The sequence below is a fragment of the Artibeus jamaicensis genome, unplaced genomic scaffold (genome assembly GCF_021234435.1).
Source record: "Artibeus jamaicensis isolate MK-2021 breed Jamaican fruit bat unplaced genomic scaffold, CSHL_Jam_final contig_240, whole genome shotgun sequence".
In the NCBI taxonomy this organism is placed as follows: domain Eukaryota; kingdom Metazoa; phylum Chordata; class Mammalia; order Chiroptera; family Phyllostomidae; genus Artibeus; species Artibeus jamaicensis.
The window spans coordinates 8230980-8244887 of record NW_026521506.1 but is presented as its reverse complement, the minus strand read 5'-3'; the positions used below and the strand labels follow the sequence as shown (position 1 = coordinate 8244887).

General features: G+C 36.5%; 1 protein-coding gene across 1 annotated transcript; it reads left to right on the top strand.

Annotated features, from left to right (window-relative positions):
- The first annotated feature begins 2245 nt into the window (after nt 1-2245).
- Nucleotides 2246-3507, top strand: LOC119061575 (dual specificity mitogen-activated protein kinase kinase 4-like). The gene is given in 2 exon segments (XM_037162161.2): nt 2246-2381; nt 2384-3507. Coding segments are annotated over 2 exon segments (1197 nt in total). The 3' UTR covers nt 3445-3507.
- Nucleotides 3508-13908: the final 10401 nt, after the last annotated feature.

Here is a 13908-nt window from a genome sequence, read left to right as displayed (position 1 = left end):
CTCTCAGACGCACAGTTTAAAACACTGGTCATCAGGATCCTCACAGAACTGGTTGATTATAGCCACAAATTAGACAAATATATGAAGGCGAAACTAATTGAAATGAATGGAATTGCACAGGAAACCAGTAGCAATGAAAAGGAAACTGGGACTCAAATCAATGGAGTGGACCAGAAGAAAGAAAGTATCAACCAAACAGAAAAGAGTCAAGAAGCAAGAATTCAAAGAAATGAGGAGAGTCTTAGGAACCTCCAGGACATCTTTAAATGCTCCAATATCCGAATTATAGGGGTACCAGAAGGGGGAAAGGCACAGCCACCAGTGGAAAACTTATTTGAACAAATAATAAAGGAGAACTTCCCCAATCTGGCAAAGGAAATAGACTTCCAGGAAATCCAGGAAGCTCAGAGAGTCCCAAAGAAGTTGGACCCAAGAAGGAAAACACCAAGGCACATCATCATTACATTAGCCAAGATTAAAATGGAGGAGAGAATCCTAGAAGCAGCAAGAGCTAAGGGGACAGTCACCTACAAAGGAGTCCCCATCAGACTGTCAGCAGATTTCTCAAAAGAGACCTTACAGGCAAGAAGGGGCTGGAAAGAGGTATTCCAACTCATGAAAGCCAAAGACCTACAACCAAGATTGCTCTATCCAGCAAAACTTTCATTTAGAATGGAAGGACAGATAAGGTGCTTCTCAGATAAGATCAAATTCAAGGAGTTCATCATCACCAAGCCCTTATTATATGAAATGTTAAAGGGACTTATCTAAGAAAAAGAAGTTAAAGAAACATGAACAGTGAAAGGACAGCAAACTCACAGTTATTAACAACCACACCTAAAACAAAAGCAAACTAAAAGGACAGCTAGATCAGGAGTGGAAATGTAGAAATGAAGATCTCAAGGAGGGTTAGCACTAGGTGAGTGGGAGGAAGAGCAGGGGGGAGAAGGTACAGAAAATAAGTAGCATAGACAGTAGATAGAAAATAGATGGTGGGGCAAGAATATCATGGGAAATATAGAATCTAAAGAACTTGAGACACATGGTCATAAACTAAAGGGAGGGTAATGGTGGGGATGGGGGTAGGATGGAGGGGAATTAAGGGGGGAATAGAACAACTGTAACAGCATAATAAATAAAAAAATTTTAAAAAGAAAAAAACACAAAAAACTAAACTAAAATAAAATAAAATAACTTAAAAGATCCAACCCGTGTGAGCCAAAGAGTAAGGTCTGGAACCAGAAAACCAGGTGAAGCAGCACCTTGTTAGTTTGCAGCTACAGCCAGGATTAAACCTAAAAGGCCATGGCTCAGGAAAGCAAAATGAAAGATTTACATCTACAGTTAGATTGTAACTACGGTCCTAGCTGGGTAGAAAAAGGGACAGGGGTTTCCTAGCCCAACCTAGAGGACTGTTATTGAAACAACGACACTTTAAATCACAGACTGTTAGAACTCTAATGAAACTTTCAGAGGATATAATTACGGTAATTTTCAAAAAATAGCCCTGGCTGGTATAGCTTAGTGAATTGAGCATGGGCCCGCAAACAAAAGGGTCACAGGTTCTATTCCCTCTATTCCCAGTCAGGGCACATGCCTGGGTTGCAGGCCAGGTCCCCAGTAGGGGGTGTGCAAGAGGCAACCACACATTGATGTTTCTTACCCTTTCTCCTTCCCTTTCCCTCTCTTGAAAAATAAAATTAATAAAATCTTTTAAAATAATCTGTATCACTGTTTGTATGAATTATTTCAAAGAAATTTCTTGTTTATAATTAAATTGAGAAGGTGGTTGACATATTTCTTAAAGAATACAGACTGTCATACCAGATAACCAGGGTTCAAATGCCAGCTCTACCATTTACCTAACTTATACAATATTGTTAGACATGTTTTTCTACTTCTCCAATCCTCATTTATTTTTTGTTTGTATGTTTGTTTCATTAAGGATTTCACCATGTTTAAATTGATGGAAATAATACCTATGCTGTTATAAGGATTAAATAAATTAATACATGTAAAATTTTAAAAACATCTCCTAGTGTATAGGACATACACAATAATTCTAGGCTTCAAATGAAAGGAGAATAGCTCTGATTGAGAGAAGGTGGGTAAGGACATTTCAGAGACCCATTTCCTCACAAACAACTTAAAACATGGCAGCCTCCATAAGAATTCATAGAATTCTGCGAGAGGCTGAGCTTGCTGCATTGCAGCCGCTGCGCTGCTCGGCTCCTCACTCCCAACAATGGCGGCTTCGAGCCCAAGTGGTGGCGGCAGCTCTGGGGGTAGCAGCGGCAACGGCACCCCCGGCCCCATAGGGTCCCCGGTGCCGGGCCACCGGGCTGTCAGCAGGATGCAGAGTAAACGCAAAGCACTGAAGCTGAATTTGCAAATCCACCTTTCAAATCTACAGCAAGGTTTACTCTGAATCCCAATCCTACAGCAGTTCAAAACCCACACATAGAGAGACTGAAAACACACAGCATTGAATCATCAGGAAAACTGAAGATCTCCCCGGAGCAACACTGGGATTTCACTGCAGAGGACTTGAAAGACCTTGGAGAAATTGGACGAGGAGCTTATGGTTCTGTCAACAAAATGGTCCACAAACCAAGTGGACAAATAATGGCAGTTAAAAGAATTCGGTCAACAGTGGATGAAAAAGAACAAAAACAACTTCTTATGGATTTGGATGTGGTAATGCGGAGTAGTGATTGCCCATACATTGTTCAGTTTTATGGTGCACTCTTCAGAGAGGGTGACTGTTGGATCTGTATGGAACTCATGTCTACCTCGTTTGATAAGTTTTACAAATATGTATATAGTGTATTAGATGATGTTATTCCAGAAGAAATTTTAGGCAAAACCACTTTAGCAACTGTGAAAGCACTAAACCACTTAAAAGAAAACTTGAAAATTATTCACAGAGATATCAAACCTTCCAATATCCTTCTGGACAGAAGTGGAAATATTAAACTCTGTGACTTTGGCATCAGCGGACGGCTTGTGGATTCCATTGCCAAGACAAGAGATGCTGGGTGCAGGCCATACATGGCACCTGAAAGAATAGACCCAAGTCCATCACGACAAGGATATGATGTCCGCTCTGATGTCTGGAGTTTGGGGATCACATTGTACGAGTTGGCCCCCGGCCGATTTCCTTATCCAAAGTGGAATAGCGCATTTGATCAGCTAACACAAGTCATGAAAGAAGACCCTCCACAGCTGAGTAATTCAGAGGAAAGGGAATTCTCCCCGAGTTTCATCAACTTTTTCAACTTGTGCCTTACCAAGGATGAATCCAAAAGGCCAAAGTATAAAGAACTTCTGAAACATCCCTTTATTTTAATGTATGAAGAATGTACCATAGAGGTTGCAAGCTATGTTTGTAAAATCCTGGATCAAATGCCAGCCACTCCCAGCTCTCCCATGTATGTTGATTGATACTGCTGCTATGTCAGACTCAAGAAAAAAGGGCTGAGAGGAAGCAAGACATAAAGAATTTTAACCCTGTATCACAGTTTTTTTATTGCTTGCCCAGACACCACATGCAATAAGATTGGTGTTCGTTTCCATCATGTCTGTATACTCCTGTCACCTAGAACATGCATCCCCAAAACACTGGATTGGTCACACAGTGTTAAGTGCTGGTCAGAGAGACCTCATCCTGCTCTTTCCTGATGAACATATTAATGAAATGTGGAAGTCAGTACGATCAACTTGTTGACTGTGATTAGATCTCATCTTAAATTCATTTCTAGACTCAAAACCTGGAGACGCAGATACTGGAGTGGTATTTTGTCAGACTTCCAAGTACTGGAAGAACACAAGGATGGATGTACTATGTCTGAACAGAGAGACTAGGGCTGGCGTGAGAAGAGCTTGCACAGCCAATGAGACACATTGCCTTCTGGAGCTGGGAGACAAGGAGGAATTTACTTCCTTCACCCAGTGCAATAGATTTACTGATTTGACTTCTGTTGCTTTATAGTCACAGTCGATGTTTGGGGATCGATGTGCTCAGCCAAATTCCTGTTTGAAATATCATATTAAATTAGAATGAATTTACCTTTCCAAATTTGTTGCATTCAAAGAGGTGAACATTAAAATATAGAGACAGGACAGAATGTGTGTTCTCCTTTACCAGTACTTCGACTCTCCACTGGGAAGACTCAGGTGTCTGCCACTTGTTAAAGAAGGTGCTGATCCTAAGAATTTTCACTCAGAATTTGGTGTGCTGCCAACTCGATGTTCCATCTGCCTCAAACCACCAGCACTGAAAGAAAAAAAAATAGTACAGAGGGCAAAGTTTACAGATGTTTTTAATTCCAGTATCTTATCTGGAGCAACTTGTAGCAGCTGTGTATTTCCCCTCTGTCCCAAGGCTGCACCTTTGTCATCATAACTCACCACCAGGGAGGAGGAGCTAGTAACAATGTGCCTTGATTGATTAGATAAAGATTTCATGTAGGCAGCAAAAGACCAAATGTAGGTTGTTTGCCATCACTGATCCAGGTCTTCAGTTTTGGAATCTCTCTTTCCCTGCCTGTGTAGTCTATTGCCACTATGTGACTTTTACTTAATCTAGTTATTTCACACACATACCCCGCCCCCCATTTCAAAAACCTTTATAATTACCAGGGATGTTCCGTAACAAAGATTTCTAGCCCCACATCTCTCAGAGGCTCTAATATTTAAAAGACAGAAAGACATGGGGCTCAGCTAATGTGGTAGGTGATGAAGAAGCATCTTTCTGGAAACACATGTGACCCAATGAGGATCTGAAATGGCAATTCTTTAGATAAGCTCATCAGCTGCGAGAAGTCTCTAGCAGGTTACCATCATTTCTTGGAATTGGAATTCTACAAAAATACCCCCAAACCCCAAACAATTACAGAGCAGTAATAAGAGGCCATTTAAACCTGCTGTCTTTGCCGTGCTTCCTCACTCACCCATCAGCCAGGGCCTCCTGTGGCTGTGCTCTGGCCCCCAGCCCAGAGCACCAGGCTTTGCCAGCAGCACTGTGAGTCGCTCAGGCACACTGGAAAGTGAGGCAGCTGTGGTCTGAGGGCAGGTGGCGCGATGACAGAACTGTGCGGTGGCAGGGGTGGCTGTGTCTCCTCAGAGTGACAGTCATAAACACTATAAAACAATAAGGGAGAATGGTGCTGTTTTAAAGTCACATCCCTGTAAATTTCAGAGTTCAAAAATGATTGATCACTTTGATCCACTTGCCTAATTTTCCTATTTTCTCCCCCACGGCATCCTAACCCTCAAACTTCCCAGTGTTCTGAAAGGAAGCCTTGTTAGGTGTCTTCCTTCAAGCACACCAAGCCATCCTCCTCCGTATCTCCCCAGGACTCGAGGAATTGGTTTCTCTACTGTCCGTTCCTGTCTGGCTCAGCATAGTGTCGCTTCACCATTATACAAATGGAGATGAAAGCAATTCTGACTGTCCAGGAGCTAATCTAACCGTTCTGTTGTGTGGATGACCACATAAAAAGGAAATTTTAGTGTATTAATCATAGATTATTATAAACTATAAACTTAAGAGCAAGGAGTTGATTACAATGTATCTTTATTAAAACAAAAGGGTGTATAGTGTTCACAAACTGTGAGAATAGTGTAAGAACTGTACATTGTGAGCTCTGATTATTTTTCTCTCGTACGATAGAAAAATGTATAAAAATTATCGAAAAGCTAATGTGCAGGGATATTGCCTTATTTGTCTGTAAAAATGGAGCTCAGTAACATAACTGCTTCTTGGAGCTTTGGAATATTTTATCCTGTATTCTTGTTTAAATTCCTCCTCTATTTAAGATATATACATGCAATCGAAGTGTTTATGTAATAGTTCTATTCTTTTTGCCTGCAGGTCAGTTGTAATAAATCTAGGATGTGATGATGACTTTGTAATTTGATTTTCTGAAGTAAGACCCTGAGAGGGGAAAATTAAGTAAATTCCATTAAATTATTTGTGCATTTAAAAAAAGAATTCATAGAATTTTTATGGTTTTCCATAGCATACTTTTAATTCATTTTTCTAATAATAACACCCATTCAGTCCAAGATTTCCCTCTATAGTAAGTACTTTTGTCAGATACTGACCTCTGCTTAACACTTTCAAAAAAGTTGTTGCACAGTTTTAAATATCCCAAATATTGAAGATGCAAAGTCTCTTAGTCAGTAAAGTTGGAGGTACCATTGATCCAGGAGGCAACAAGATGTAATGGGAGGAAGAGCTGTCCTTGCTTCTGAAAGATCTAGAATCCCATCTCTAGCACCTCTTAGCTGTACAACCTCAAGAATGAGACTGAACTTTTCTGAATCTTCATTTACTCATATTGAAAATAGGGATAATCTTCCTATATATCTCATAAATTTGCCATGAGTATTGAATTAGACAATATAAGTGAAGTGGCTGACTCAGTCAGCACTCCAAATGTTGCTTGTTATGATTTTACCCATTAATTATCTTTTTCTTTGGAGATCAATAAAAAAAAAACAAATCATTCTTCCACATAATTGTCAGATCTTATAGTTAAGCAGATTATACAAAACTCACTTTTTATTTTGGTTCTTTCCTTTCCTGGGTTTCTAGACCCCTCACCATCCTGAATATCTTTCTTTTATTAGTCTTTGTTTGCCAATGATCTCCTAACATGGTGGCAATACAGCTTGATTACAAGTTGCATGTGGAGATTCAACTTTTCTTAGATAGAATGCTTTGTTTATTGAAACAACCCAATTTTCTGAAACTTCATTATGTTCTCAGCTTATATTGAGCCTATGTTTAAAAACCCAGACTGGGAACAAAGGTGAGAGAATTTACCTAAGTTGTCAAACCATTTATTTGTTCCTGCCTTACTAAAGGGACTGAATAATCCTAAGACTCAGTCTTTTGTTGATAAGATTAGTATAGGAAATGTGTTTGCATGTGACACTAAAAGTATCCTGATTTTAGGACATGAAATAGAAAATACCAATGATGTGGGGAACCTTAGGCATGTTCTCTACAAAACCTTATAGTTTCTCCTAAAATGTCTCCTTGTTTTGTCCATTATATTCTATTGACCTCAAACTTTAAGATTATGCCCACATAAAGATACATCATGAAAGTAATAACAAAAATTAAGGAGGATCCCAAATCTATTTCTCATTGTATCCACAATCATAGACACCCTGTGTAAGATCATATAAATTGATTGGGATAGTGGTCATGGTTTTGCTTTGATTGGACATTTACAGTTACTTCTTCATTTCTGACTTTACCAATTTAGATTTATAATTCATGCAATGAATGTGAAGGTTTTATTTTGATTTGTACTGAAGATCTACTAAAGACTAGTTACTATGCCAGAATTTCTAGAGATGGAATGGTCAGAGAAATGTACATGATGTAGTCTTTGCACTTAAGGAGGTTACAGCTAGCTATGATTAGGTAATTTCAATAAAATACAATAAGTGGTATTACTCAAAAATTCAACAGTACAAGGCATCATAGAGGAGACAACAAACAAGTGCCTGCATGGGAAGGCTGAAATAACAGCAGTTAATTTTTTCTGAGACCTGAAATATAAAAGGAATTTTAAAAATTAACCAAGTTTTAAAGGTTTAATTGTCTTGTGTATGTGTGCATGTCTATATCTACACATAAAATGCATACTATGTATTATGGAGAAATAACATCTATCTGTTTTATTTTTAAAAGTATGCTTTTCAACAGTTTTGAATTACTTTTATTTAACACAAAATATTAAACATTCTTACACTATTCATTTAAAACGGTTAAAAATAACTTTTATTTGACAAAATATATTAAATATATTTCTTAAGAATTTTAATTTACAGATACACTCTTTTTAACACAAGCTACAATGAAATCATTCTGTTTAAACTGTTATTTTATCCAGGCTTCATTAATATACACTTACCTCCCTCTAAGTCATTTGAATCTGAATGAGCATAGTACATCAAGATATGTGAGTAACAAATGCAGCCAAGCTAATGGATCTTAGTCAATTCTTGCCTGTGAAGAAAACCAATTTTAACCCGGTAAATCAATTGGAAATGTGAGAAACTCAGACGGCAGGAAACCAATGACCCAATCCACTTAAATTGGGCTAGAAATGAAATTTCAGACTACAAAATGCTTTAAGAGTTAGAGGAACTAAGCAATGTAGTGAGTGTGGTTTGCTGGGAAGAAGTGTTAAACTTCCTGACTATGGGAGAATAGCATATCCTAAGGGAAATTATAATTAAAGCACAACAGATTGTATTTTTCTTTTTCAGAGGAATTGTGAAGTGCTAGATGAATTCAGTGCAGCCTCCTAAAGGACTGTTTGAAGATCTCCAGGCAAAGAAAAATCTGTTCTGGAAACCGGGGGAAAAAGGAAAATACAATAAAATAAGAGTCTGCTGTATTAGATAAGAATTTTAGGAAATAAATAGAGGCAGCAGAAAAGTGAAATGAATTCATGCTCATAAAAGCAGTCAGAGATGATAAAGGGCACAGGTAATGGAAACCCTTTATGGTTATGTCATACAGAGCTAAGAATCTACAATTAAAATGGTTATTAAGTAAATGCTTTCTCAAATCTATATTTAACAGTAACAGTGAATTTCTTTTCTACAAGCCAAGAGGACAAGTTGTAGGTAATGTAAACTAAGCAAAAAAGTAGACAGTCAGAAGCTAATAATTAAATGAGAAAAGTAGTACATTAGGGAATAGGAAACTTCCAGATGAATTCATATGTCATTTATGTGAATGCTGATTTCACCTGTATACAGTAGTCCCCCTTATCCATGGGGCATATGTCCCAAGATCCCCAGTAGATGCCTAAAACCACAGATAATACCAAACTCTCTATATATTTTGTTTTTCCTACACATATATAATTATCATAAAGTTTAATTTATAAATTATGCAGTCAGGGATTAACAACAGTAACAATAAAATAGAACAGTCATAACAATATATTATAATAGTCAGATGAATATAGTCTCTGTCTCACATAAGTGATGTGATAACTGAGAGAGCTACCAAGTGAATAACAGACAGAATATACAGTGTGGATATGCTGGACAAAAAGATGATTCATGTCCTGGATGGAACAGAGCATGTCGGTGTGATATTTTATCACGATACTCAGAAATGTACAATTTAAAATTTATGAAGTGTTTATTGATGATATTTTTCACCTCATATTTTCAGAACTTGGTTGACCATTGGTAATTGAAACCATGGAAAGTAAAACAATGGATAATGGAGACTATTACATTATAAACTCAGTCTGTTCATAGGCAGCTAAGTGAAGTAGAAAACTATTAGTGAAATTCAGGAGTATTTAGAAACACAGTTAACTGAATACAGTTATGGAACAGGATGCGGATGTTACAAATTTTGAGAATTTACTAGTCATTTATAAAATAATGTAAATAAACCATTGAAAACTACATTTGAAGGCATAATCAGTATCTGGTCTCCAATAGGCCATTAAGAAATATTACTTAAGCCCTAGCTGGTGTGGCTCAGTGGATTGAGTGCTGGCCTGTGAATAGAAGGGTCATCAGTTTGATAGGACACATGCCTGGATTGTGGGCCAGGTCCCTAGTAGGGGGCCTTTGAGAGGCAACCCCACATTGATATTTCTCTCCCTCTCTTTCTTCCTCCCTTCCCCTCTATAAAATAAATAAATAAAATCTTTTAAAAAACATAAACTTTCAAAAAAGAAATACTACTTAATATTTAGAAATTGGTTGTACTTTTGTATATCAACAGTGAATTATCAAAAAGGAAAACTAAACAAACAATGCTATTTATAATTGTACCAAAACATAAAACATATAGGATTAATTTAACCAAGGAGGTAAAAGACTTATACTCATAAAACTATAAGGCACTGAAGAAAGAAATCAAAGATACAAAAAATGGAAACATGTACTATACTTAAGAATACAAACAGCTAATATAATTAAAATATCCACACTAACCAAAGGAATCTATAGAAACAATGCAATCCTTATCAAAATACCAATGGCTCTCTGGGTGTGGCTCAGGGGACTGAGTGCTGGCCTGTGACCAGGTACTTTTGATTTCCGTCAGGCACATCCTGGTTGTGGGCCTCCCCTGGAGATGCATGAGAGGCAACCACACATTGATGTTTCTCTCTCTCTTTCTCCTTTCCTTCCCCTCTCTCTAAAAATAAATAAATAATTTAAAAATTTTTAAAATACTGATGGCACATCACACAGAATTAGAAAAATAAAACAAAAAATTCTTATGGAACCACACACACAGAAAAACCTGAATAGCTTCAGGAATACTGAGAAAAAAGAACAAAATTAAGGATACCCTGCTATCCAATATCAAACTATACTTCAAGGTCATAATAATCAATATGAAATTATACTGATATAAAAATAACATATAGATCAATGAAACAGAAAATAGCCTAGAAATGAACTCGTGCCTTTATGGTCAATTAATATTTGGCAAAAGAGGCAAGAACATGCAATGGGATAAAGACAGTCTATTCAATAAATGGTGTTGGGAAAATTGAACAGATACATGCAAAAACTAAAACTAGACCAACTCCTTACATCTTATACAAGAGTAAACTCAAAATGGATTGAAGACTTAAATGTAAGACTAAAAACCATATAAATCCTGAAAGAAAACATAGGTGGTAAAAAGTCTCTGATATTTCTCTTAGCAATATTTTTTCTGACAGATCTCTTTGGGCAAGACAGACAAAAGAAAAATAAAAAATTTTGATTGCATCAAACTAAAAGGTTTTTGCACAACAGAGAAAACCATAATAAAACAAAGAGAAACCTACTAAATGAGAGAATATATTTTTCAATAATATATCTGATAAGGGCTTAATATGCAAATTTATAAATAACTCATACTGCTCAATACTAAAAAAAGAAAGAACCAAACAATCCAATTAAAAAATAAGCAGAGTATTTGAACACACATTTCTTCAAAGAGGACATGCAGGAAGCCAAGAGACATGAAAACATACTACTAGCTGTCAGAGAGTTGTAAATGAAAACCACAACATGATATGTCACTTTATACCTGTGAAAATGGCTATCATCAATAAATCCACAAATGATAAGTGTTGGTGAGGATGTGGGGAAAAAGAAACTGCTAGTGCACTCACTGTTGGTGGAAATGCTGATTGGTGCAGCCACTGTGGAAAACAGTATGAAATTTTCTCAGAAGATTAAAAATGAACCTGCCTCATGACTCAGTGATTCCACTTGTGGATATTTATACAAAGAAACCCAAAACACCAATTTAAAAGAATATATACACCCCTATGTTCATTGCAGTGTTATTCACAGTAGCCAATTTATGGAAACAATTCATGTGCCCATCAATAGACAAATGGATACAAATGTGGTGGTACATAAATACAATGGATTATTGCTCAGTCATAAAAAAATAATGAAATCTTACCATTTGTGACAAAATAGATGGATCTAGAGGATACTGAGACAAGTTAAATTAGTCAGTTAGAGAAAGACAATACTATATGGTTTCACTTATATGTGGAATCTAAAAAACAAAATAAACAAACAAAATTGAAACAGACTAATAGATACAGAGAGTGAACTAGTAGTTATCAGAGCAGTGGGAGGATTGGAACAATGGGTGAAAGAGGTGAAGGAAATAAGAAACACAAATTGGTATTGACAAAACAATCACGAGGTAGTAAGAAAAGCATAGGAAACATAGTCAATAATATTGTGATAACTATGAATATTGCCATCGGGGTGCTGGAAATATTGAGGGGAACACTATGTAAGGTACATGATTGTTTAACCACTCAGCTGTACACCCTAAACCAATACATAATAAAAAATACTTATGGTGAAACAGATACCAATACCTTCCCCAATTAAAATAGCCCAGGTATAGCTAGTTGCATTGGACACACATGTGCCTATCATGAATTTTTTTAATTTACCCACAGCACAATGGTGAAAAAGGTAAAATTTTGTATTTTTATCATCTTGGTTCCTGATCTTAGACTATTTGCAACCCAAGTTGCCATTTAAATTTTCCTAAACCTCTTCTTTATCAACTCTGCTATATAATACTCTATCCCATTAAAGCTGTATTCTCTATTAGCAGCCTAATAAATGAAACCAGACTGCTGTGATTATGTGATGCCATGTGCTTCTGAGTGAACTTTCCCTAAAATCATTCACTTGAATGTGGATCTTCTGAAGACCCATAACCTTAACTTGACATATAACTGTTATAATAATAATTTTAGGGAAATACAACAGAGTATCAAGACAGATTATTTGGACAAGACTTTCAAACATCCTTCTAATAATACTATAACAAATTCATATCTTGTCTTTAAGCTAAAATTTATTGAGTATTTATTACATGTCTGTCTAGTAGGTAATTTGCATGGATTAAGTAATTTGATCCTCACAAAATAACCCTATGGATTAGGCCTTATGATTATACTGTAATTTACACAAGGGAGATATGGAAACTCTATGATTAACTTGCCTCATGTTACATAGCTAATAAGTTGTATAGCTGGAATTCATACTAACTGCATCTGGTTCCAGAGCCTGAGTTCTTAATCACTAGTTATACTGTGTATATATTGCATTATCTTCTTGCAGAATAAGTTTTGCTTGAATGTATATGTTATGAGGGGTGGAGTAGAGCAGGAAATAACTGAAATATTTATTTTGTCTTGAATGCCTATGTGTAGGAAGAACAAAACAGAAATTCTTGGCTTCTTTGTGATTTTCCTTATTGAATTCCTTACTTAGAGAAAGGAGAGTTAATCATCCTATTAGCAAACTCAAGAGAAGAAACTGGACATGCAGAACTCAGTACCCTCTCCCTTTCTCTTTAAGCTCAGTCTCTCTTCAGAGAATATTTATTTTGCTATCTTATGCTATAAGTCTTTTGATGTCAGGCTATTTCCCAGCAGAGAGAGGCCAAAGGTTTACCACGCACTCTCTATTACTGTGTTCCAGCATTAAAAATCCCACCTTTGACACAACCTAATTCAAGTATGTCAATAGCTCCATCAATAATAATGTTGACATTTAGTTCTAAAGCTGCCTTACTACTTCTTTAGCCCTCAAGTGGTTCAGAATTCAGTAGTGAATAGAGTTGTCAACTATTGATTACATCAGATTACTAGAGTTATTTGTGTTTAAAATTTAGAATTGTTTTCTGAGTGGCAAAAGAAATAGAAACTAGACTTTGTCAATATGGAGATAGACATCTGGACACTTAGGAATATTGAGATTATGCTGCTGTTTTTCTCTCCACTAATATAACTGGCATGGCTTTATAAGTAATACGGATTCATTCTTTGGTGTCATTATTCTTTATTTGTTTAAAAGTATTTCCTGAGGACCTGACTGGTAGTTCACTTTGTTAGAGCATTGTCCTAATATGCTAAGGCTAAGGGTTTGATCACCATTCAAAACACAAGAATCAACCAATAAATGCACAAATAAATGGAACTGGAAATTGATATTTCTCTCTCTAATTTTGAAAAATAATAAAAAAATTAAATTTAGCCTTGGCTGGTATGGCTAAGTAGATTGAGCACAGGCCTGTGAACCAGAGGGTCACTTGCTCAATTCCCAGTGAGGGCACATGCCTGGCCTGCGGGCCAGGTCTCCACTAGTGGTCAAAGGAGAGGCAACCACACATTGATGTTTCTCTCCCACTCTTATTCCTCTCTTTCCTTATGTCTAAACATAAAACAAATCAAATCTAAAAAAGAGTTAAAAATATTTATTGTTGAGTTATCCCAAGTATGAATGGGAGAAGAGTGTTAATTTAACATCTTCACTTGTTATAAGATCTAAATATAGATATAACCGGGTAACTTAGGTTATTTAAGG